This window comes from Gambusia affinis, linkage group LG11, assembly GCF_019740435.1.
Source record: "Gambusia affinis linkage group LG11, SWU_Gaff_1.0, whole genome shotgun sequence".
Classification (NCBI taxonomy): domain Eukaryota; kingdom Metazoa; phylum Chordata; class Actinopteri; order Cyprinodontiformes; family Poeciliidae; genus Gambusia; species Gambusia affinis.
Window position 1 is genome coordinate 12143591 of NC_057878.1, and position 26851 is coordinate 12170441.

General features: G+C 39.9%; 2 protein-coding genes across 6 annotated transcripts; one reads left to right on the forward strand and one right to left on the reverse strand.

The window, feature by feature from the left end:
* Positions 1 to 505: 505 nt before the first annotated feature.
* LOC122839399 (amyloid-beta A4 protein-like) lies at positions 506 to 18774 on the forward strand. Of its 2 annotated transcripts, XM_044130922.1 has the most exons (18): positions 506 to 790; positions 5066 to 5233; positions 5359 to 5488; positions 5570 to 5682; positions 6421 to 6611; positions 6692 to 6915; positions 7077 to 7244; positions 9287 to 9420; positions 9503 to 9577; positions 10472 to 10630; positions 11358 to 11486; positions 11586 to 11685; positions 13262 to 13329; positions 13659 to 13797; positions 14398 to 14451; positions 15437 to 15528; positions 15915 to 16061; positions 16170 to 18774. In XM_044130922.1, exons 1-18 carry the CDS (start codon positions 527 to 529, stop codon positions 16269 to 16271), a joined length of 2457 nt encoding a protein of 818 aa, XP_043986857.1. In that variant the 5' UTR covers positions 506 to 526; the 3' UTR covers positions 16272 to 18774. The 2 variants fall into 2 exon arrangements, with proteins under 2 accessions (XP_043986857.1, XP_043986858.1); XM_044130923.1 differs by lacking the exon at positions 7077 to 7244.
* Positions 18775 to 18857: 83 nt separating this feature from the next.
* gabpa (GA binding protein transcription factor subunit alpha) lies at positions 18858 to 25770 on the reverse strand. Of its 4 annotated transcripts, none has more exons than XM_044130926.1 (10): positions 25672 to 25770; positions 22675 to 22767; positions 22459 to 22603; positions 22295 to 22379; positions 21982 to 22206; positions 21709 to 21903; positions 21547 to 21603; positions 21302 to 21424; positions 20889 to 21081; positions 18858 to 19512 (listed from the first exon to the last, which is right to left on the reverse strand). In XM_044130926.1, exons 2-10 carry the CDS (start codon positions 22749 to 22751, stop codon positions 19293 to 19295), a joined length of 1320 nt encoding a protein of 439 aa, XP_043986861.1. In that variant the 5' UTR covers positions 22752 to 22767; positions 25672 to 25770; the 3' UTR covers positions 18858 to 19292. The 4 variants fall into 4 exon arrangements, with proteins under 4 accessions (XP_043986861.1, XP_043986859.1, XP_043986862.1 ...); XM_044130924.1 differs by having other exon boundaries at positions 25309 to 25756; XM_044130927.1 differs by lacking the exon at positions 25672 to 25770 and adding an exon at positions 25347 to 25539.
* Between the last annotated feature and the right edge of the window lie 1081 nt (positions 25771 to 26851).

Genomic DNA, 26851 nt, shown 5'->3' on the forward strand with positions numbered 1-26851 from the left:
TAATGCCGCAAGTACAGGTATGATTTCCAGATAGAGTTTGATTTCGAAACCAATCCTTGTGTATCCGTTTTAACGTGTTAGGTTCGCATAAAGTCAATTATAAAGCTGTCGGTCTGAGGAAGTTTGGAGAAAAGTCAAAGTTTATCATCCCAAGAATCTTATCATCCCAAGAATTTGGTTCATAGCTAGAAAAGTTGGGAAAGCGAGAGATTTATTTATTTATTTATTTATACAAAAGCAATACGTCTGTAGTGCACTTAACTTTATTTATTTTCTACACACTACGCTTGGGGCTCCATATTAAACTGCTCGTTCAAACTCTAAATCTTTCATTATGTAAAAATACACCGATCGGTTATTCACTGACTGGCTTCTCTGAGGGTGGTCTCCATCATTCGTTTTAAATCTACATAAAAGTCCTTCCAAAATTAAACAATAATGTTTTCACTGTAAAATGTTCTGCAGATTAAAGGTTATTGCTCAGATACTTGGCATCACACACACACACACGCACACACACAATGTAATGCAGCCCCCCGCCTCCCTCCCTGCTCCAATCCCAACACAATCTCCAGCTTTACACCACCGCCACCTCCGGGAGAAACAAGGAAGAATCACGAGGATCGGAGAGCCTCGGCTGACACGTTTAAATCTCTTTAAACGTTTCTCTTTTAATCCAAGCGACACAATCCGTGATCACGACGGTGGTGCTAGATATCAGGAGGCCGGTATGGGGGAGCACACGGCGTTTCTGCTCTTACTGGTGGCGACCTTGACGCTTTCATATGAGGTGAGCATATAGCGGAGAAACCGCAGCCTGTGGCGGGGTGTTGGCGAGCTGTTCCCAGGCTCCGATAGGCTGCGGCGGGCCTGTCGATAGAAACGGTGGAACACGGAGCAAACCGATGTGGCGCATTAATATAACGGCGATAATATAGATGTAACGGCTAAACCGTAGATCTGTACAAAAAGATAAAAAATACAGGCTGTCTTATTTATTTGACAGATGTAACACGGTTTACTATACAAATAAACGGTATCCACTTATGTTTAAGCTTACAAAATGATTTCTTCTAAGCATTCAAATCTTTTTTTCAGGAGCTCATATAGATAACAGGCCTGTTAGACCACACAGTTTTACTGCGTAGGATAAACAGTCACATCAATGTCCAGGCCTACCGTTAGATGTCAGTGATTGACAGCTAGGGCTTTGTTGCCGTGTTGGATGTTTTTAATCTGGTTCCAAATATTTTGGAATCCGCTCACAAATACTCCTTAATAAATGTTATTTTTCCCAAACAGATTCAAATGCAGGAGTCAAGTCAGCTAACGTCTGCTAGCTTTATTCTATAAACTTTAATAACAGCTTGGGCTCCTGCTAGGACAAAAACAAGATTTCTACGTCAGTTTGCTCTTTTGAAGGTTACACGACACGACGGACGTTTCACTTTTATTTGGAAATATCCAGCTGTTACTATATACAGCATGAAGGGTTTTACCTAAGCTATTGTGAGATAGCTGCGGGCTAGTGGTAAACTGCTGAGCAGAATGGAAAAAAAAAGATGCAGACCGATTAGTTTCACTCAGCAAGATGGCGCCTGTAGCTCCCGTGCTGCTGCTGCTGCTGCTGTGCTGGACCAGAGATGCTGCTCTGCTCAGGCCTGCCTGCCTAAACCGTACATTACTAGACGTTAACATGGCATTGCTGTTGTAATTTTTCAGTAATACACATTTATTGTCTCAAACTCTCACTATTCTGGAGTGAAGTTTAAGATTTTCTTTTATCTCCACCCACCAAACATAAATGTCACTCAATATAAAATGCCTGCCCTTAATTAAAGCACAATTAAAAATTTTCATTCTAAAAACTCACCATTTTATTGTTCTTTCTTTTGATATTCAGCAAGGAGTTCACCTTTTAATGTACCAAGGTGCACATGTACGCACTGCAAACATCTGAGGTTATATAGCAAGTTTATTCGTTACATGTGCAAGATCAAGCCTATCTCCTCTAAGGAGCAAAAGCGTTCTTTAAAACATGAAATTATTTATTGTTGGTTAAAATATTTATTAATAATCTCTCCACTTAAGTCCAACATCTGCATACGTATTACTATGTTAATGCAAGAGTTTAGTAAATGTGAAGCTGTAGAGAAAAACAAAAGCTTTATCAAAACCTAATTGAAGCCATAATTTTAATTCACAAAAATAACAAAAAATATCAGGAGGACAGAACATTTTAAAGTGTCTCCATAGTGAGGCTGCACATTATATTACAGACTTATTGTTATTACAGCATTACAGTATGAAATATCAGCATTGCAAAGAATTGCTAAGACTATATTAACTGGACTGCTAACTGCATGTGAGCACCATGCACTCAGTGTCTCTATGCCAGTTTGACAGATTAGTTTGTGATGATTATTGTTTAATGCACTAAAAATTCTTTTAGTAGGGAAGTATGATAATTTGTTAAAGTGATTTAAAAACTAAACTTAAGTTGTTTCATTGCCAAACAGCTTCAGAAATCTTAAGATGAAAATATTAAACTCAACTTTATTTCTAGTACCTGAATAAAACACTATGTTTCAGATTAACCTAAAACACCATTTTACCAAGTATTTGTGTATTTATTGCAAGCGATAATATCACTGCGGGTGAAGAAAAGGCCAACCAAAGGCCGCTAAGGTAGCACCATCTTAAAGCTACAGTTAGCAGCATGTCTGTTAATTAGCCAGCACTGTACATGCTACCAGAGCAGGTAGCCCAGCTAATCAACCAGCCACAAGTGTCAATTAGCATTGTGCCGAAGCATGTCAGGTTCCCAAGAAAAAAATAAATGAATTAATATTGCATTTAATCCTTATAGCCAGGAGTAATTAGAAGTAGTTTTTACTTTTCAGTTTTATTAAAGAAAAGTAATAACTTTTTATTAAAAAAATACTAGATGATTTCCACGATGTGAGAAATCCATACCTCGGTACCTGTTAGTCCCAAGCTTCCTGAACGCTTTTTCTTAGTCTTAGTTATTTTCTTTGTTGTAATTTTATCAGTGAAGTCTGAGGCCTCATTCTGATAACATAATGTTGTGCAACTGTTAAAATCAAGCAAGTCAGACCTGAAAGTAATAGTATGAACGGAAGATAAACAGTTAAGAACAGTTTTCATCACCACTCAGTTAATAATCTGCTGAAGCTTCTGTGCTGAACCATCTAAAGATCCTGTTGTTGATGGCCATTTAAATGCCATTTAATGTGTATCAAACTGTGTCCCCATGGTATTTTTAATAACTTTTACAAATGCATTTGAACAAATGTGTTTTGTGTATTTGTACAGATAAAGTACCCGCATCTTCAACTTAGCTTTTATGCTTGGATAACTCAGAGCAGTTCAACAGCTAACAAAGACCAATGAAAGAAAAATAAATCACTCTTCTGAAAAAGCTCACAGCAAGAATGTCTTAAAAAAGTTTTTTTTTTTTTTTTTTTAAAAAACACAAAAAAGGGATGAACACCTTATATGGTGTGACTCAAGAAGAGTTGTTACTGTTTTTAATTTTCATCGTTACCATTATACAACATTTATAGATGTTCTTTGGCAGCTAAGCTCAGGAATGTGTTTTGATTTTTGTAATCCAGCTGCACCACTTCATTTTAATGATTGGCTTATTATTTTTTATATTTTTAGAAGGCACCCAGTGGAAAACCACCACAAACACAGTGAAAGCAGTTACTGAACATGACTTCTTCAACTTTCAAAGGCTGTTGTTGCTGCTCCCAAACCGCCACGTTTGTTGTTTGGCTGTATGCAAAAGCCAGTCTGACAAGTTGTATTTGTGCAGAAAAGGCAAGAGAATTTTGTTGACATTACATTTTAGTGTTTACCTATGCTTTAGAGGACTCTTTCTTGAAAGCTATTATGCTGTACGGAATACAACAAAACAGCTTAGCATTGAATGCTGGAGTTACTGGCAGCTGAAAACAAATATAAACTGTAAAATATGAAATTGAACCACACATCCGATTCAGTGATGCAACTTGCCTTTCATGTTAGATTAGAACTTCAGAGAAAAACGATGTTTTGCAGAAGGGAAATATTGTGCTGATTCTTTCAGGCAGAGGACTTCAACTTTTATTTCACACATAGTTAGGAATGTTTTGCCAGATTGTGGCACCAGTCTGGCAAAACATTGGCAGCTTTGTAAGCTTTGTAAGGTCTGGAAAGTAACTCTCAAAAGGAACACAATCATTGCACATATCTAGTGGTCTGTAAATGGATAGATTAGTTTATTTACTCATGGTTGTGGTGATTGTCCTTTTTGTTCGCTGCTGTCTGCTAAAGCTCTGTGGAGCAGTGCTGCTTTGTTGTTGTCTACTTTCACTCTCTCTATTGTTGAAGGTTCTAAGATAGCTATAAAAAAAATACCATCTTCCCTTGATTTGGTTTTATCTCTTGGTTCCAAAGAACAAAGGGCTTAATTTTCTTGGCTGAGACACTTATTTCTTCCATTTCTACTGATAAATATCTATCTGTACAATTCAGCTGGAAAAAAAAAAGTCTGTAAAATGTAAGCTTATGAAAAAATAGAAAATGTACAATAATCTAGTTTAAAACCTTGTAAATCATTACACTAAGGCTTTCTTGACGCACCCTTTGATTCAGTTTAAGCATCCAGTTCTCTTCTTTACTTGGTAATATTTGCCCACTCTAACTTGCAAAAGATCTCCAAAATGATCGGACTATCTATCATTCTTCATTCTCTGAAAAATCTTTTGTTACATTCTGGTTAGGCCATTCCAATAGGTTTTATTGTCTGCAAATTCTGGCTTCAGTTATAGAATACAAATAAGCAAATCTCAAGAAAATCCTGCTCGGATTATTCTCCACATATAATGGCAGGTGTGTCTGCAGGAATGCGAAATTAGGAAATTGAATCAAAAGGTTGAATGGTGTGAGCACTTAGCAACCAGCTTATTGCAGCTCAAAGTGTTGATACTTATTAATTCTCAGTGGTAAACTGACAGAAGCTTTAACATTTTTCACTGCTGCCGTCTTTCTCATTCAGGTGCCCATGGATGACTCTGTGGGTTTACTAACTGAGCCTCAGGTGGCCATGTTCTGTGGGAAGTTGAACATGCACATCAACGTACAGACTGGGAAATGGGAGTCTGACCCATCTCGCACCAAGAGCTGCATTGGCACCAAGGAGGGCATCCTGCAGTACTGCCAAGAGGTACTGAGACAGAATGTCACTGCAGATAGATTGGGAACAGACAAGGATGAACAGAGACCCCACCTAAAGAACAACAATACAGATAATGCCATATAAAATGTTGAAAACTTGTTGTCTTTTATCAGGTGTACCCAGATCTACAGATCACAAATGTTGTAGAGTCCAACCAACCCACCCGCATTCCAAACTGGTGCAAGACGGGTCGCAAGCACTGCCGGAGTTACACACACATCGTGTTGCCGTACCGCTGCCTGGGTAAGCAGCTGGGATGCTGCAGCTGAGGGATAACGTTTGAAGAGATGAGTGTCCAACAGTAACCTCATGATTGTGTTGCAGTCGGGGAGTTTGTCAGCGACGCCCTGCTGGTTCCCGACAAGTGCAAGTTTCTGCACCAGGAGCAAATGAACAAGTGTGAGAGTCACCTGCACTGGCACACTGTAGCCAAGGAGGTGAGGGTGGATAGCAGGCGCTGCCTGGCTTCACACAGTTTGTCTTCACTTATCTTATATTGTTTTGCTTTTTTTCATCCAGCCTGTAACTTTTATCAGTTTCAGACTTTCTTTGCCACTGTCTTGCTGATATGTGTGCCCCTCATCTTTTTAAAATAATTTTACGTTCTATTGTATGTCACTTACTGAGTTTCTTAATAAATGTTGGAATTATAACCTTATGCAGGCTTTAAGTGTCACAACGACTAGCTTTTAGAATGATTCCACAAGGTGTCCACACATCCTTAAAAAGTCTTCAATTCATGTATCTAAAATTAAGGCCTTAAAATGTCTTAAATACATTAGAAGAATATAAGTTGGCCCTTAATATGTCTTAAATTTTGTCTCGAATGGACTATTTAATCTCATTTATTCTATGTATTTTTCTCATGGGACATTTCTGTCAGGCACCTTCATTGCATTATGTGACTTGTTGCTAATGTACCCCTGCTAGCTCCCTAGTTAGCTCTTTTGCCGCTGTCATGGGTGAGTACAAATTTACCCAGCTAGCTGGATGAAGTAATAGATTTCTTTGGCGATACAGGTCTTAAATTCCATTCATAATGGTCTTTAAAAAAGTCTTAGAAAGTCTTAAATTTGAATCGGTAAAGCTGCAGAAACCTTAATTCAAGGTTATGTGGTGTAGCTTTTGGAGACTGTTTGTATGCAGTTCACTAAATGTAGACTTCTTTTATTCAGTCTTGTGGAGACCGCTCAATGAATCTCCATGACTACGGGATGCTGTTGCCGTGCGGCATTGATCGTTTCCGAGGTGTAGAGTTTGTCTGCTGCCCGGTGGAGGAAGAGCGCAAGTCGGACAGCGCCGAACAAAATGAGGAGGAGTCTGACGTCTGGTGGGGCGCAGCTGAGAACGAATATTCTGACAACAGGTACATCCTATCGCCACTCACCTGCACACATCTGCATCCGTCTGCCCATACAAACACTGACCCGGCTCCTCTGTCGGCAGCATGACCCGCCCAGTGGACACGCAACCGGTTGCCACAGAGGACGAGGAAGACGAGGACGAGGAAGAAGAAGCCTTTGAAAGGGACGAGGACGGAGACGGCGATGAAGATGACGAGGAAGACGACGACGACGTCGATGAGCAGGATAGCGATGAGCGCAGCGTCAGCGTCGCCATGACGACCACCACCACGACCACTACTGAATCTGTTGAGGAAGTTGTGCGAGGTAGGACGTGAGACTGGATGCCTCCTTCGTGTTGATCCACTTTATTTCATTTTGACGTTTTCCATCACATTCAGAAGCTCCATTCCTGCTTTGACGTTTGTTCCAATGTGCCTGCGTGTGCGTGCGTGGGTGTGTGTGTGTGTGTGTGTACGTAACCTCAGCGGTATGCTGGGCCCGCGCCGATTCAGGCCCGTGTCACGCCATGCTGGAACGTTGGTACTTCGTCCCCAAAAAGGGCCGCTGTGCTCCCTTCCTTTTCGGGGGCTGCGGGGGCAACAGGAATAACTTTAATTCGGAGGAGTACTGCCTGGCTGTGTGTAGCAGCTCGTGTAAGTCCTTCCTGACTGGAGCTGGACCACGAAGTGTCCACCTCACCAGCCTGATCCCTGTCCTCAGGCTACCGCTGCTGACCGTTTATTTCCTCTTATTTGCATACTCTATAGTCGCTCTGACGCCTCCTAACCACTCAGAGCTCTGACTGTGTATAGTCTTGTCTTGTCTTGAGCATGAAATGCCATCATCCATCATGCTTTTCTGCATTCTTTTTCTTTTATCCCAACTAATCTAAGGGGATTAATCTTAATCTTGTAGTACAGTTGGAATTTTGAAATTTTACAGGTAGCGACACGTGATTCTCATCCCGTTAAATGAGACGTTTTTAATTTTCCCATAATTGTCAAAATTTGTATTAAAAAAAAAACAAAACAAAAAAAAACCACAGTCAATGTTTGTTCATCTTACAATTTGTGTTTGATTGACCCACTCCTTTGTACAGTTCAAATTAAAAAAAGAAATGATAATTTCCTTACTTTTCCTTAATTTATTCCACATATTAGGAAACGTAATTTAAGCATTTGCTAATTCTTAGAACTAGGCCAATATGTCATTTAAGTTCATAAAATCAACACTGTGTATATATAAGTGTGGTGAAATAAGACACCACATATCATCACATTACACTTGTTGACTCAGCAGACACTCCTCCTGCTGGAATCTCCCTTGTTTTCCTTGCCAGTTTTTCCAGCAATGCATTATTTTCATTAGTTTGAAGAACTAGGATAATGCTAGTTTGTTTGCTTTTTGACTTGTTGATTGTTTGACTCGTAACTTACTTGCATACAGTTCCAGATGATGATGTGTAGGTAAAAACTTAAAGCAAAACTTAGCTGTTTTGGCTGCTGTATAAAATGTATCATTCATAAAATTTGACTGCTGTTTCAGCTGCTGTTTTTATTATTCCCCTTCACCCTGAAGACTCTCTGTAAGACTCAGAATTAAAAAATTACAACATCTTTCTTTCAAACAAAACAGTTTACAAATATTTACTTTTTTCCGTAATTTTTTTTTACCCAGACATATATATTTAAGCCTATTGTTCAGTCTTGGAATGCTATTGGATTGAAAATGTGGAAATAACTTCACCCGACAGGATCACAAAATATCACGACTTGGAAAAAGAAAATTTCTGTAATTCACTGTAACATGATTATTCAAAAAGAAGTACTGGAAATGTCTCTTCAGTTTTATGGGATTATTTGTACAATGTCTAGAACTTGTGATCACATGTAGAATTTTCATAAAACCTTCCAAACGCAATATAATTGGACCACATCCTCTTTACATCTCCCATAAAGCCATGTAAAAGGTTGAATTTTTGTTTCCCCTCATGTTTCTGTGTCTGGGTGTTCCAGACTGGAGGGCGATGTTCATTTTTCATTGTGAATGTGAATGTGAATGTCTTTTACCAACTGTATTATTTTACAACCATTTTTCTATAAAACACAGTCAGCAACTGGGCTGGTGACATTTGAACTCTAAAGTCGGAGAACAGTGCTAAGATGTTGCGTGAAAAGGAAGCAGTGAGTCAGTCAAGGATAGAGCCCTTTTGACAGTCACAATTTATATTTAAATCCATCTCGTGTAATTATTGCTGACCTAAATTACTAACTCTTCTTCCGGCATGAAGACAAAGAAGCCTGGACTGCGTCTGCATGTGTTTCGACTCGTGTGACTGCATGCTTTGTTCTGCAGAGTTTACTGTTGTTATTCTCTCTCTCTCTCTGTTTGTGTCGGCTGAGGGCTCATAGCTCAAAGAAGTTGTGAGTGACAGAACTGTTGTTGCAGTTTGTCCTGATCTTGAGTCAGGGTGTTGCAGCTTGTCTGCAGAGACCCAAAGATGTTTTCTTTTTAGCCTTCGTGTCAATTGCTAGATTGTGAAATACTTCAAGATGTGTACATGACTGCTTTTATGTGACTAATTGCTTATCAGTGAAGATAAATTATACTTTTTTCCCCTAACTTCCCTCACCATCTTTTGTATACAGTATAAAGTCCACTCTGGATTCATTCCTCTCATTTCCCCCCCATTCAGTGCCCACCATAGCGCCCAGTCCTCCGGATGCGGTGGATCAGTACCTTGAATCACCCGGGGACGACAACGAGCACACGGATTTCCGAAAAGCCAAAGAAAGCCTGGAAGCCAAACACCGTGAGAAAATGTCTCAGGTGTGTGACTACACATCCAAAACACCATCGCACGGTTTATTCCGGTGCCAAGGAATGTGATCGTAAATTGTTTGACTCTCAGGTGATGAGGGAGTGGGAGGAGGCGGAGAGACAAGTGAAGAACCTTCCTCGTTCGGACAAGAAAGCTGTAATTCAGGTGGGACCCAAGTGTTTGTTTCAGTGAAATGAAAGCAAAGTTGCAGACGCACGAAAGGAAATGGACTGTAAAGAAGTTGTTCTCATCTAAACTTTAAAGGGGATTTATCCCCAGTTAAAAATGTACATTCTTCTGGCATCACACCAGGCTGTCCATGCATCCTGTAAAAGTCTTAAATTCAAGTATCCAAAATTAAAGCCTTAAAATGTTTTAAACTCATATTAAAAAAAGTAAGTTAGCCTTTTCTAGCTTATTCCCAGGTCTTACATTTTGTTTTAAGAGGACTATTTAATCTTGTATGTTGGTTGTATTTCTTTATGTGTTGTGGGACTTTTCTGTCAGGCAAAATTGGTTTGCAGTTTTCTGGCCGATTATTAATCTTTAAAACCCTGACTTGCCAATTCCGTTTTTTGCCAATATTGATGTTTTCGTGTGAAATGTTTTTGTGTTGCTAAACATAGAAAGAAAGCCACTGAGTTGTCAACCGTCAGTCAAACCTTTCTCACAATAGAACAAAACATGTTAGACCTTTGTGGAGGTAGATTTGATCGGCTTCACATATAAGCTGATCACCGATCTCCCAGAATTAAGGAAACCTTGGCCGATTTATTGATGCAGCCCTACTTCCTGTGACTCAATGCGATTTAAGCTACCACTTACTATCAGCTAATATACCCTTACTAGCTACCTAGCTTTTTTGCATCTATCATGGGTAAGTGCAAATTTATCGGCAGTTGGCTGGACAAAATCTGTTCATTTCTGTGGAGGTATGGGTCTAAAATTCAATTCATAATGGCCGTAAAAATATCTTAAAGGGTCTTAAATTTGAGTTGGTGAAACCTGCAGAAACTCTGACGCCAACCGACTGGGTTTTGAAATGTGTCATGCATGCAGCACTTCCAGGAGAAGGTGGAAGCCCTGGAGCAGGAGGCTGCAGAGGAGCGGCAGCAGCTGGTGGAGACGCACATGGCCCGCGTGGAGGCCCTGCTCAACAGCCGCAGGCGCCTGGCTCTGGAAAATTATCTCAGCGCCCTTCAGGCTAATCCTCCACGGGTACGTCTGCACTTTCTCGCCACACCCGCAGAATCACATTTTAATTACACCTGCCTGTAAAAGGAATCGCTCGTCTTTAATCTCTCTGCACCGACTCATCTCACAACCACAAACGTCCGCATGTTTTATTTGGAATTTATTTGATGGACCAAAACAAATGTCGTGCATCATCATAGTAGTGACTATCTCAAAAGTGTGGCGTGCATTTGTGTACTCTTAATTGAAATCCCATGAAATCAATTGGTTTTAGGATGGGAAGCATATGGAAGAGGATCCTCAGGTTAGATGAGGCCAAAAATGAAATATCATAATTTACAAGCAAATCATTATGTGTGACTGAAAGTAAAGATACGTTGTCGCTCAGAAACACCATCTCACACGTTGGTGGCCGCGTTATGCTGTGGGAATATTTCTTTTTAGCAGAGACAGGGAATGTGTCTGCGAAACCTGTTTAGGTTTCCATTTGTTGCAACTAAGACTGTATGTCCAATTATGTATTATTATTAGTTCTTAGTTCTTATTAGTATGAAATTTGTTCTTATTTCATAAAATCCCAATTAAATGAACTGAGGTCTGTGGTTGTAATGTGATAATATGTGTAAAAGTCTCAGGAATGTGAACACTTTTTAAAAGACATTTCATCAGAGTGTAGAGTTTCCGTTTGTACCCTAATAAACAAAAACTGGCAATAAACACGTACATGTTTAATAACTGGTGTCACCGACAGCCCCGACAGGTGCTGAGCCTGCTGAAGAAGTACGTCCGTGCAGAACAGAAGGACCGGCAGCACACACTGAAACACTACGAACACGTCCGCACCGTCGACCCAAAGAAGGCTGCTCAGATCCGCCCTCAGGTGCTGAAACCTATACACCACAACCACTTGCTTTTTTCCGGTGGAAAACATGGTTTGGAGTTTTGACTCTGACCTCTCTTTTCACCTCTTGACCTTTAGGTTCTGACTCACCTTCGTGTGATTGATGAGAGGATGAATCAGTCTCTAGGTCTGCTCTACAAGGTGCCCAGTGTGGCTACTGAGATCCAAAAACAAGTTGGTAAGTGTTCTTAATGGCGGCGTTTGGACTCACTTTGTCACACAAATTCTCTGCACTTAAAGAGATTTATTTGGAGAACACTTTTTTTTTTACTGAGTGTTTGCAGTAATTAGCTGTGAGCCAAAATGACACACAAGCCTAATCCTTAAATACTCTTGTTTTGGTTTGACATGATGCTAATCCCAAGCAAACAAAGAAAAGATTTTAGGTGATAGAAATACAATGTAGGAAGTAGCTGTGAATTAGATACCTTCTTTTTAAAGGTTTTTACAGATAAATATACCACAGTCCATAATCTGAAAACATTAAGACTACAACATCGCTGTCAAAGCACCAAGACATGACAGGCTGTAGACATCCACAGCTCAACTGGACAAATGTCAGTCACACAGGCCACAAATTAGGCTTTTATGAAAAGACTTTCCTTTTTGTTGAAACGAAGCCCACGGACCTCTATTTGAAGGAGACACCACAAACCGAAGGCTGCTCCGGTCAGAAGAAAGCAACGTTAACATTTTTTTTGCCTCTGTTCAAAATACTGAACCATGAAACACAATGGTGGCAGAATTATGCTGTGGTGAAGATTTCTTCTGCAGGGAAATTGAAGCTGGTCACGTTCAGACAGTCAGCATTACAATGGAATGGATAAGATCAACACATTCTTGTGTTCAAACGGCCTAGTCAAAGTCTCAAAACCAATTCAATCCAATCTCATCGAGTTTGAGCTAATTTGGGAGGAAGAAATCAGCTTCTAGATGAGTCAAGTCGGTCGAAGTAAACCCCAAATGACTTGCAGCTACAGACGAGTATCAAGTATTGACTCTGTGGTTTTAGTTACATTGTGGTTGTAATAAGATGTAAAAAATAAAGCCCAAGGTATATAAATACTTGAGCGAGAGAGTTTATCTGATTTGGAAGGGATTAGGTACCAACTTAGGTAACATTATCTTTTCGCTGTACAACCAGAAAACAACAAATTCTGCTCTCACTGATACAGGATTATGCTGGTTCCCTGTGCTTAATCAATTGGAGTCCAATATAATAATAGTGAAGTGACAGTCAGACAATTTAGAGTTCAACCGTGTTAAAATTGTGCCACAGTATGGGGTTAACTTGCCGCAAAAAGACATTGAGACAACACTGTGCTCCACATGGGTGGATTAGTCACTTTGCGAGGAGGTTTGTGAAAGTTTCAGGCGGTGGATGAATCAGGCGCGCAATATGTGATGCGTGTGGGAGATTTGGTAAGGACAGAGAATGAATCCAATGTTAGATTCTCATTGCTATTACTAATTTATTAGACGTTTTCTCTGGAGAGCGAAGAGGTCATGCTAACCCTGCAGCAACAATAAGGCATTATGTCTTTTTAAATATTGATGTTACATTGACAAATGGTCAGGATGAAAGAATCTTAATTTAGGTCATTGTACATCGTATCACCTGCTGTAAGGCAACCATAAGTTTGGTTCCGTTAGCATGGCGCCACCATGCTAACTGAGCTAGCTACTTTTACTCACTTACCCACTTATCCCACTGTCTCTGCCTTCCATGCTCACTCTGTTTCTTTCCCTTCCAGCGATTATAGTGCAGAGAGTCCAGTCTGAGCTGTCTCAGCAAGTCTCTTCCCTGCAGAGCGACGGGCGGGTGAGTCAGGCTGCTCCCACTCACATATGCCTCCTGCATGTATAAATAGCGTTAAAGCCAAACAATATGACAGTTGGGACAAAGTCACGAAGCACAAAGAAACTTAAATGCTGACGTGGTGGGTGCACAAAAATATAAGCTGAGCCCCAAACAAATCTATCAGACTGTGGGATCACAGATTTAGGAGAATTTATTCGGTGTTTTTGTGTAATTTTTGGCTCTTAAGGCCATCAATCATTCTTGTGATTCAATCTTTTGGGGACAACTCATCAGATTTGGAAAGCCTTTCACTCTTACGCATTCTGATTAATGTCCCTGTGTGTTTGCAGGTGGATGGCAGGGTGAGCTATGGCAACGACGCGCTGATGCCAGATCAGGCCTACAGCTCTGCTCCGATGGAACCCGGCCTGGACGGACTGGGCTTCATTCACCCGGAGAGCTTCAACCAGCCAAACACTGAGAACCATGGTAATGCTTAACGTAAAGGGGTCTAGTTGAAGTAAAACTTTTAATGGTAAACTTCTTTAATAATTTTTAAAAAACAACATTAGATTAAATGTACTTAACAGGATTTTTATGTCCCTGAAGCCAATCTTTTACAGTAAGCACTTGTCCCAATTGGACTACATTAAAATTCAGCATCTTTGAAGAGCAGCATTATATTAGCAGCACATTTCATTAGTATTACATGGTTTGCTCGGGTGTTAGTATAATGTCTCAGTTAGTTGAACTTTAGGTGTCATTACTTGTCATTTCTGCCGCTCTCTCCCACACAAGCAACTGTTTGAGCGGCCGTCGCCATTGCCGACTCTCTTATGCTTTCAGTGTCTTTGTAAAACTTTTTTTTTATTATGGAAAACCCAGAGTCAGTAGCACAACATACCACACGACGCGCCTTTAATTTAGAGTTGCAAGTCGCATTCATGAATGCAGGTTGTAATTGTTACAAACCACATGATTCCCTGAGGCTGCGAATTGCATAAAGTCACAGACAGTAGTGAAGCCACAACAGCTATCAGAAGTTCAGTTTAGTCCAATTCAACATTGTTTTTCTGTTTTTCTCTGCAGTTGAGCCTGTCGATGCTCGTCCCAATCCAGACAGAGGACTCCCGACACGCCCTGGTATGTATCTATGTTTGCAACACCCTTTTTAATTTCTCTTTATATACAGTATATATATTTGATGCCAAAAGTAGCTTATGTCAAAAAAAAAGAAAAAAAAAAGGTTCAAAACACGTAAATATTTTACCAATCATTATTTTAGGGATTTGTTCACCTGTCATAAACTAAAATATCTCAACAACTTTTTGATGAACTGCTGTTTCACAGATACATGTAATTCTTATCTTCCCAAAATTGAAAGAAATCTGTAGATATAAACTGTATCTGCAGGTGCAATAGTTTACAGTGCAGTAAACCTTTACAGTTTACTAAACTCCACACCCTAATTTGATCATGCAACACGTTGCATAACTAAAATGTTTATTTTTTTGTTGTTGTAAAATGCTGGTGGGTACAATGTGCAAGCATAAAGAAGCATGTTATATTTAAAATGTCTATTATCCGCAGTTTCCCCAATAAAAACTGATGAGATTGGATTTTATTTTCTGTCTCTGTTTCTCACTGTGTTTTTACTAGACATTCTAAAAACAAAAGAAACACAACTGACTTGGAGGCAAGTCTTTCAGATCCTTTTTAATTTGTTTGGAGATAGTTTCCACTCAGACCCGTCGGACCAAAGTGTCATATTTATGTGTACATTCCAGCCAATCAAGTTCGTCACGTTGTTTGTTCAGAAAAATACCTGGTGTTCAAGAAAGTACCTGGTGTTCAGGAAAGTACCTGGTGTTCAGGAAAGTACCTGGTGTTCAGGAAAGTACCTGATTATGTGGCCTTACTGCATTCATATCTTGAGACTAGAAAAAAATTTACTTCTGGGCTTGAAGGATTCTTTTTTCACTTTAAAACTATAAAACCATCCTTGTCAATCATTATGTTGTTGCTTTGTGGGTGGGGGTGGGGGTGGGGGTTCTGTAAGCAGGTCCGCGACAAAACACTTTTAGTGAAACGTTCTGTTTTCAAGTAAAACTGATGTGTCTGATTTCAGTTTCTGCCTTGAAACCAGAAGAGATGCCAGAGGTGCGGATGGACACCGAAGAGAGGCAGAGCGCTGGATACGAGGTTTACCATCAAAAACTGGTAGGGATCGCAAACAGGTCATTCCTGCCTCCCAGAGTAGAAATGACCTACTCTAGAAATGCACTTTGGAAAGTGCATTTCCTTTACTTTGGAAATGCACTTTCTAAAGTACATATACTGGAAAAATGGAGCTCAGAAAAATTAAACCCAATAAATGAATAAAGGGGTAGAAACTATTGTTACTTAAAAAAAATCTTTATTTTTTTGGCAAAAGTTTTTATATATCCTATGATAGCAACGATTGCGACAACGCATCCATATCGTAAAGACTTTTTAAATGTCACTTTAGCAAATACAAGGAAGGTGTTTAAATGCTACAACATGTTGTATGTTTGTAGCAGTCAGTCCCATTGTACCGATAAATGACTGACACATCTCATCTGTAGGTGTTTTTTGCTGAGGACGTGGGGTCCAACAAGGGCGCCATCATCGGGCTTATGGTTGGAGGGGTCGTCATAGCGACAGTCATTGTCATTACTTTGGTGATGCTGAGAAAGAAGCAATACACCTCCATCCATCACGGTGTAATTGAGGTAAAAGGCTAAAACCTACATGATGTGATATTCTATGAAGTTCCTCCTTCGTAAACTCCCTTTTTTTTCTTTGTTTTTTTGTTGTTGTTGTTGTTGTTGTTGTTGAAGGTGGACGCAGCAGTGACTCCCGAGGAGCGTCATCTGGCCAAGATGCAGCAGAACGGCTACGAGAACCCGACCTACAAATTCTTCGAGCAGATGCAAAACTGAAGGGCCGCTGGCTGACGTTTCCTTCAGGTGTGCTCCGCCCGGCTCCACACGGTCACCGTCGCGCTCTCTTCCATTCTGATCCCTTGCCCTCAGCCCCTGCAGGGACCACGAGGTCGGCTGTCAAAGCCGGTTTTTAACGTTTCAAACAGAAAAGATCAATCTTTTGCATGTCTCAGTCAGGGGTTTGGGCCAAAGGATGCTGGCATGGAACGAATATCTTTTTAATCTTTGTTTTTTTCTTGCTTGATTGTACAGAATCAATACCCCCCCCCTCCCCCCACTCCCACTCAAGCAGACAAAGGTACCCTGGTTTACCTGCACGTTTCAGCCAATCACAACTCCTCGTGGTGTTTGTACAGGAAATACCTTTGTGTTTATATGATATCATCATCTGCACTCAGATAACAGGTCGGGGCTTTTAGAGCTCCTCGCCGCACGACTGAAGTGTTTCAGGTAGGTTTTGCATAAAAAAGCAGAAAACAAAGAAAAAATATATCCTCAATCAAAATATATTAAAAGCTGATGATATTTAATGTTTTGTTTTTTTCATGTGTAATATAATAAGCCAGAGATTAGCTGTAAGTAAATGTAGTGCATGGCATTATTGAAGTATGCGGACGTCCTGAGAGCGGACCTCCCTCTAGATATTTTAGCAGGATTGCATATTTCCAGTGTCAAATTTGTGATCTCGTGATATGAAGGAGAAAAAGAAAAAAAAAAAGTATTGAGAATATGTTCTGCTTTGTCGTCGCACAGACTTGCTTTAATTGAAATCCGCTCATTTCCATGCTTCACTGTTGCGTTAGCTGCATGGGCCAAATGCTCTCTTCTCGTGTAAAATATGAAGTCTACTAGAATCTGAAAGGAAGAAGATTGTGTTACTGTTTGCGTTTCTATGCACTCGTCATTTCCGAAGCCTGACTATTATCACCAAATATTGATTTTGATGCCGACTGTCGCCGCACTTTGTGATGTCTTCTTTTGCTTCAGAACAAAGATTGAAGGGGTAGTCCAGGATTTTACAGCGAGGTTCTGTGGAAAGATCATAAGCAGTTAGTGTCTTACCTGCTGTAGATAATTTAGTGTTCACCTCGCTCTAACCCGTCATGCTTCGTGTGAATCATGCGTACAACTTCAGGATCAGCATTGTTACACGCACAGCAAAGGTCTCAGAAGAAATCTGAATAAAAAGCATGAAAATATCAAGTTTTACTCTTTAAATTGACTAATACGAACAGAGGTTCAGGCGCAGCAGCAAGGAGAAACATTGAGCTGCTTATGTGTTGCAGGACCTCTTGCAGCTCTGCATCTGTAATATTAGGAGAGTAAAAATTCAATTTAATTCAACAGTAAAATATGTTTCTATGCTTTTAAACCTTCTGTGAGAAAATCATGTATTTGACTATTTTTATTTATGTACACCGTACATATTTGAGCCGTAGTCACATTTGCAGTCGGTGGGTATTTCTACAAAAGCGATTGATTATTTACCTCAGAGGTGGATATTGGAGGCGGTGCGCCACCATTGACCTTCCTGTGTGAAACACGTACTGAGAATGGAACGTGTAAAAGCTTTTCTGGTCAGAAAAGTGAGGCAGTTTAACAATCAACATTTTGCACTATTCTTTTTATGCTGTTGATGTATTTAAAGTTTTGGAGTTGCTTTAAGCCTCGATGATCAAATCACCTGGATTGATACTAAATGAAGACACAAACAGTAAAAACAGCAAAATACTGCAAGTAAGATATTATCTGTTTCTAACCTGGAACAGAACCTCGCTCCTGGATCCTGAGCTATCCCTTTCATGTCCAGCTTTAGAAAGCTGTTTTTGTTTTTAGTAAAGCATATCATTCCTGATTTAACTAATATCTTGATTGTAAATACTAGGCCGACGGAGCATCTGGGGTTGTTGAGCCACTGAAGTGATGGTTTCCAGTTGTCTGCTCTTTTGTCCTCGTCTAAAAATCCCCCAACTCCTCACATCAACCCTTTTGGTTTCAGATCTGGCAGCAATATTGTACAGAGCAGGAGTTGTTAATCAGACATTACTTAGGGTAGTACTTACTGGTAAGTGCTCAGATGTTCTCTAGACGGTTCTGTATTTACACCACAAACATTCCTTCACCAAATCAACCCTTTCTATTTTTCTACATCTGCTGTGTATACATGTACAGTGCTGTAATGTTTCTTTCCTTGCATATCTGTTGTAATGCTCCTCAAAGCGAAAGACGTGTTCAGCTCCCCTTAAGTTATTATAATAGTTACCATGAATGTGACATGCATATATTGCATTATTATCAAAATACAACACATATCACCTCTGCAAATGTACAGACACCAACTGAAGCTCTTAAATCAGGTGAATGTTTAATTAAATGCTTTTTCCCCCCCTTCATTGTTTTAGTGAGCTTCCTTTTGCGTGTGGTTTGAAACATTTGCTTAAACTCAGAAAAGCTTTCTACAATCCCCCATTCCATAAATAAATTTTGAATGTACATATGACTGGCTGTTTTTTTTTTTTATTATTTTGTGGGGCATAAGTGGGGGTGGGCTTATCTGGAAAAGACTTACAGTTCACACAAAGCTGATAGAAAATGTTTGTCACTTTATTCCCCTCTAGTGGACAAAAAAAGGGTCCAGCACTTCAGGGAAACGCACTAAATAAAATACAAAATGGGTCTTATGAAAATACACTTGCCTTCGTGGCTATCAAAAAACACGACATATTTGTATATACAGTGGATTACAGACAAGAAGCGCACAACACCAAGCCTCTAATAGCAGTTTCAGTCACTCATTCAGCCATGCACACGACAATCTGTAATTATAAACACATTCTTTCCTCATCCTGAGCTTGCCTCTGTTGGGTAGAGTTAGTGAAAAGCTAAAAGAAAACATCACCTGCCTCAGTCTAAGCTGAATTTAACTGTGTGTACAACAAAGTTTTTAATCCACACTGATCGGGGATCAGCTTTGTGTCTAAAGGGATGCATGATTTCCAGCCAGCGCCCCGGCCTCCTTCAGCTGTCCTTGTCTAGTGTGGTGGCCAGCGTGACTGTGGTGATGGGCTGTCCGAGGCCGTGCATCTGAATGCGAGCCAGTTTCTTCTGCTCGCACTCCGTCACCAGGTTGTTGAGCTCGGCGGCGCTATAGCCAATCAGAGTCCTCAGGTCGCACACAAACTTGTAGACGAAGCGCTTGCCCTGCACTTTGCTGATCATGTCCCCGTCGTAGTAGTACCTGAACCGCAACAGGCAAAGTTGATCATCAGTAAAAAAAAAAACACAGTGTGCATCTCCACTCTATTTTTAAAGCTGCGGTATATAACTTTTATTTTAAAAAAAATATATATATGTTTTACATATTTCTTATAGTGCTCCTGGATTATTAGGTTCTGCAAAAGTAGTGATAGGAAGTGGAGGAGCTTTATTTATACTGTCACAACATAGTGACAGTTTTAAAAATATATGTAAAACACTTTTTATTAAAGTTACATAGTGCAGCTTTAAGGCACTGTGTATGACTTTGTTCACTGGAGTAATATCACCTTTACCCTATGTAAACAGTAAAGATACTCCTGCCCACTGAAGTGGAAAAGTTTCCACTCCAATATAAAAACAAGCACTGTGGGTTTTTTTAAACTTATTTATTAGCAGCTGGGATGGGCTTCGCTAAAGTAAAACCCTCATCTATTATCTGAAATCAGTAAACTGTGCCAAGACATTTACTCAACAAACCACGTGAGAGTTTCAGGTGATACTTCAATCACAATCACTCCTTTCCTTAAGATTCACTTTTACTCATAGGAAAATTGTAAAGGGGTTAAACAAGTCTAACTTGTCCAATAGATTTACTGGAGTCATCTTCACCTGCTTTGCGAGGCTCCGTCACATCCGCAGAAGAGTAAACAGAAGAAATATGCGTTAATCTAAGCGTGCCTGGCCGTGGTGGAGAAAATGCTTCCTCAAAGCATGATGCTGAAGGGGGAATATTTAAGGGGAATCTGCTAACTTTCCTCAACCTGAGTCAGCAACCATTACAACCCCGAGGTTTAATTGCTGAAAAATAACTTATTTGAGAAAAACTGCAACATTTTTGGTTACCTTTACATTTGAAATAAAGCTAAGATCTTTAGCATTTTTGGGCCACAGTGAGGGGTGGATCTGCATGTTGCAGACCCCTGCTCTACACATAACCTTTTCATACAAGGCAAAACGTTTTAGTCACATATAAGAAGAGCGCCGCATTTATTTTTTTTGTGTGCCCCGTATGATTTGAGGCAAAACCCTTGCCTTTCTTGCATGAAGCTCAGATTTGTGGATTGCATCATTACTATCTGTTCCGACAGTAGACTCTCCCGCCTGAGTCACGGCAGGCCTCTCGGACGCTCCTATGATTTATCCTGTCTTTACCAGACCTTCAGGGTTCAGCTGTGGAAAACCCTTTTCTTTCCTCAAATATTGTTACGTAAGTAAGCCATATACTTCTGCATCAATTTGACACCAAGGTTAAAGTTCAATTCCTGGAAGTCCCCTAAAGTTCAAGGTAAAATACATCTAAAATAACCCAGGGCATCTAAAAAAAGAAAAACATGAAATAAATGAGGAGAATCAGACCTCAGTGCTCTGCTGAGCTTCTCGTAGTTCATCGTCGGCTTGTTTTTGCGTTGGCCCCATTTCTGCGCCACGAGCTCCGGCTGGTTCAGCTTGAACTCTCCCTCCTCTCCGACCCAGGAAATGCAGTCTCTTGCATCTTTATCCGTCAGCAGCTCTAGCAGGAATTGCCACAGCTGGATCTGACCGTTGTTACCTGGAAACCATGGAGACAGAGCGGCCATCATAGAGGAAATAATAAAATGAGTCTTTGAAATTAGCAACAATCATTTCTATATGAGGGCCAGTAATAAAGCCAATTAATGGCATTATCTGTAGAACGTAGTTCAGTAATATAGAAACGTATAAGTTTATTGATGTAACTCCTCAATGGGAAACGAAACTATATACATGTTGAAGTTTGTGTGAGACGTTACCTGTGCGGTTGCCGGGGGAACTGCGCTCCTCTCCTGAAATTCTGGGCGCTCTGGGGCCCCGGTTGTGTTTCAGTACTTTTATAGCAGTGGGCGTGCTCACTTGAGCTGGAATTATCTGAACAGCTACAGAGACAAACAAGTGATCAGACACAGTGCAGCTAATATATTTATGAGTTATTATTATTATTTATTTTCTCAGGTAACCAAACTCAGGTAAGTGTAACTGGATCACTTGTAACACTTACGTTGATCTATAGTGACAGTGGCGTCCCCGCCCGACTGGTCCTGACTGGCCAACACGTCTGACATAAATATAAAGAATTACTCTCTTTATAGAGGCGAATATTTAGCAAACAATGGACAAACCTTCCAGTATTTAGAGCTAACAGAGGCTTGTTGTGACGTACATTTGCGCAGCAGCTCCAGGTGGCTCCACAGTATCTCTCCGTTTGGCACTTTCTGAAGGAACTCCTCTTGGCTGAAACTGCAGAGCTCTCGGCCAGGGATGTGGATGCTGCCGATCTCCATCTCATCGATGTTGAATTCCTTCATGACCCACACAGCCCAGTGGATCACCTGGTCAGCTGTCCAGAGCAAAGGATCTGGGGAAGAGCAGGGGCGTTAGGATCCTTACAGCCATGGCTCGTGAGATTAAAGGTTTTAGTGAAGGCGTTTCTCACCGTACGGTATTCCAAGCCGAACCTGCTCCTTGCGGTAACCTTCCAGCGCTGCGGCCCAGCGTGTCACCTGCTCCGACGTCTCATCGGACAGGGAGGACCGCTCTACTGCGATGAGCTGTCCCTCCTCCACCAACGACCCATCTTCTCCCGCCGCATCCGGGTCAATCACAACTTCTACTGTTTCTACCGGCTTCACTATTTCCAGGATGTTCAGCTTTTCCTCCCCTGGGCAAAGACAAATGCCACACATTGTGATTTAGTGAAATTTGGGTTTTAGAACACTCATGTTCAACACTTCTGGCTGAACTAGTACCTGGTTTGGCAACGATCTGCAGGCTGAGTTGCACTGTGCCGTCCGTCTTTACCCCCTGATCGAAGAGGCTGTGATCCGGGTGAAGCTGAAAAACAAAAAATAACAAATAAGTACAAAATATTTGCTTCAAAATATGAGACGATCTAATCCCACACCATTCTTACCTGAATGTCTTGTAAGCAGATGTCAAATCCATCCAGACAGAATTGGACGCGAGGCTCCAAAAGCTTCTTCAGATTGCCAATGGGCTCATTGATGTCAATATCTTGCTGAATCAAATCAGAAGCTGTGATGGTCTGCTCCTCAATGCTGCAAATGCAAGTCAATGAGAATGAAAACATGTAGGCTCTGCACAAGTTTTAAGTGATCTTTTAGCTTACCCTTCTTCTAGGCAGGCCTGTTTCTCCCGTTCATCAATCTCGATTTCTATCAACTCTTCTGTCTCGCTTTTAGACATCTTGAGTTGCAGATCCCTTGAAGACAGAGAGAATACGTTCTACTCAGCTTCATTTCACTTAAAGGTTTAACACAAAAATGATCAAATCAAAACTAAAAAAGAGCGATAGTTGTAAAAATCAACTATCACAAAGTTGATTTTTACAAGAGAATTTATTTTAAAATCAACTGATTCATACATTTCAAAAACAAGCTATACAGTACTATGACAAACCCCATTTTAGGGAACAACAATAAGTAATTTTTAGCATTAAATTTTTCAGCAACATCATTTAGATTCACATTTGAAACAATTCTTTATGTTGAACTATGGTGCCCTCTAGTGATTCCCATAATAGCTCTCCCTATATCATATTACTGGCAATTTACTATATGAGGGTGATACTTTTAGTTCTTATTGCACCCAGTTCTGAGTAGGACGTCTATGGAGGGTTTAATTGTATGAAGGTATAACAAGGTTTAAAAACCATCAAAAACTTTCATCATGCAGCTTTTGTGGATTCAAGTCATTTGAAAAGGAGGTGAAATGCCCCTCCTCCACATATTGCTCTGCATAAGAGGTAAGCTGGCTGAAAAGAAAAAAGTTACTGAGGTTTGTTTTTCTACTATTGCATGTGACTCCAGAACTTATAATTGATTAAGCTTCAGTGCCTTCAAACTATGTGTGCATTAGCTTTTATAATGGATTCAAGCAGACTGCTCTCTGAAATCAAGCAAAAATATGCAATACTTTATGATAAAGGGCCACGTCGATAATATTAAACAAGAATGCGTTCATTTGATTTGTCTGTAGAAACTGTTTTAGGCCAAATCTAGGAGAAGTAATTTATTCAGGGTTTTATCAGAAAGCCTAATGTCCTTCCAACAAGAATGTTTATTGCCCTATATCAAGAACCTTGAAGTTTTATCAGAGTAACGACGGCCAAATTCTTTAGCCGCAATTACAGCATGTGGAACAAATTAATGCTGCAATATTTTTCAAAACAAAAAAAGTTAATTAAATAAGAACAGAATGTACAAATGTAGAATTTTATGGTCTACAATTAAATATAATTAAAGATCTTGAATGGGAAATCTGGGCTCATTTAAGACTTTTTAAGACAAAAAACAGCTATGATTAAATTCAAGACTTCCTAAATAAATTTTGTTAGCCCTGTAGAGACCCTAGCTATCAAGCTGTGTAACACTCATTGACTTATACCTAATCTATAACAAACAACAAAATGTATAGATTTACTACTTTATTATAAAGTATTAAAGTTTACCAGTTTACCTACAAAGTTTACCAGTTTTTTTTGTTTTGTTTTTTTTTTACAAAATTTAGTTTTGATTTAGAATTTATGCAATGATACGTAGACGTGTAAAAAAATAATTTTACAGTTTTTGTCACTACAATAACGACCAATCTTTGACTCTATCTTCATCCTGTGTGATTACTCCTATGGAAATGCATTTATCTGTGGTAACTACACATTCCTGGCTTTGAAAAATTCATTTTCCAGTTAAGAGGTTTCTTAAAACAGTGAATATCCTTTTGCAAATTAAAGCTTCTTCAAAATTTATACATAAAACTCAGGTATTCAAAATTGTACTGAGATTGTTCATTTGTTTGCTTTGATTTTATTTGTACTTTATCTCATGGCAAAAGGCATGAATAGAGAAATCTTACTTCAAAAGCAGCTACAGAGTAGAATACAATTTAAATTCAATTAATAAAATCTGAAAGGTTTGGAAGATTAATTAAAACACCATTAGTTGAAGTTTTGCACCATTAGTTGAAGTATAATATATGTAAAAGCTGACAGCTTAAACAGAGAACGACCTCTCAAACCTCAACTTTTCACACGTTAACAACATAATTATATGAGCAGCTAAATTTTTTCCTTGCTAAAAGGGCCTCTGGGTCTCGCCTCCTCATTGGCCGCCTGGGACACTTCACTCCTGGCCATCGTTAGCTAAGGCGAGGTCGAGGCTGTGGGGTTCAGGGCCAACTGTTAGGCCTCGAACAAAAAAACACTATCTAAACATAACTATTAGCCCCAATTAAGTGCAATAAGAATGTACAAAAGTCTATTTCAGATAGCAGGCTACACGTGTGGCCACATTGGAGCAGGCCTGTGTTGGACAAGTTAGCTACAAAACAGCAGCGCGGGGCGAGGCAGTCCATTACACAACCGTCCATCCTCCGCTGCCTCCAGTGCTAAACTACGTTTGAAATAAATTAAAAACGCCGGAAGGGTTACAACTTCAGCGCGGCTACGTTAAACGACACTATAACTCTGGATGTAGAAAACTTTTAAAACGGAAATAGAATAAACGGAAACAAAACAGCATAGGGCAAATGAAAAGGAGCCGGAAATCCTGGCTAAAGGTTTACAGCGTTACAAGACTTCCGAGATCCGCCGCTCGGATCAACAACACAGACCGCTTTTTTACAGGAAAACTATTGCCTAAAATCCATCGTGATGTTACCGATTTTATTAAATTAGGAGCAGTTTGTCATGAAATGCGGAAGTATAAACTAAAATTCGTTTAATTTTATCGACATGAGTACCTACTGTCTGTTTGGAGGGGGTCAGCGGCGGCTCAGCTTTACCTTCGGCTAACAGCTAGCGTTTCGTTTCAACGCTTTCTGTGTTCCCAGGACGACAAAAGCTCAACACCAGCTGTCTGTGGTAGTCTGAGTTTACCCAGCGTCGGTAGGGCTGTGCTAGTTACCCGAATAGTGCTTGCCTGGAAGGTGGGCGGCCTCTTCCCACTACCCTCACTATACTTTCAGCAGCTAACAGGGTTAGCTTTGCTAATTCAGCTGTAAAATAGCGGGAAGAGTCAGGGCACGACTAAACGGAGCCATCTATCATTACACTCACATGTTACAAAAAACTCATCCGAACAGATAAACTTTTTGCGAATATCAGTACCTTTTAAAGTTCTAACTTTTAATAATCAGAAGTCCAAAATTCACCAGGTCGTGTCGTATCTTCAAGTTTTTGGGCCAACAACACAGCTACAGAAACGAGGGGCGGAGACTAACTGGTAATACTGAGCTCAAAACTTGCAAACAAAATACAGGTAGTTAAAAGAGACATATGCTTTTGTCTGGCTTAGCTTATGTGTAATAATTATGCATTATAAAGAGCTTCACAAGAGTCTTCTTTAGCCCATTCAAATATTGTCATGTAACAACCACACCAATGAATGTTATATATTGGGATTTTATTTTGCACAATTGTTTTGAGGAAAGAGAGGACGGGTTTCTGAAAGCTAAAACAAATACGCAATGCATATGGATTCAGTCTCACTGAGTAAATTATTTAGTAGAACCTATTTCTGCAGTTCGAGCTGCATGTGTTTTTGTTATGTCTCTATCAGCTTTGCACATCCAAAGACAGGAGGGGTTTGACTGGTCTATTCTAAAACATTGATCTTAACACCATTACTGTTCTGAATGTGTGTTTAGGGAGTTGTTCATCTGGAAAGTTTATCTCTTCCCATTTTCATGTTTTCTTACAGGATAGGCCTGCATTTAGCTCCATCCATCTTCCCATCAAATCACCTGACCACCTGTTCATTCTGATGAACAGCATGATGACACCGCCACCCTGACAATACTGCTAAATTAGATGATGGTTGAATCTGCCATTTTAAAATGTAAAGTACTATTAGTTTCCAGAAACAGGAGGAATACCTCATATCAGTTGGTGTTGTAAGAGTCTAAAACACTATAATATCTATGAACTAAAGATAAACTCAAAAATTCATACATTAAGTCTCTAATAGAAGCATGAAATAAAAAAAAACATGACTATCTTGAATGCCTGACTTTCACTTGTCTCTCTTGGAAGCATGAGAAAGAATCATTTTTACTTCATCTCTTGGAACATGAAAACCTATGTAAACAAAGCACAATACATTTAAAAAGCAACACCAGAGCACTTGTATGATCCTACAAGTCCATTCCAATGATATATAGAGTATCTACACATGCACCATGTAACACTTGTTCTGCCAAAAAAGGTAGTACAACCAACAAGCAAGGTTTAGTTTCTGTTGACCATGTTGCATATTGAACTAGAGATATTTGGATGTTTCACTTCTTTT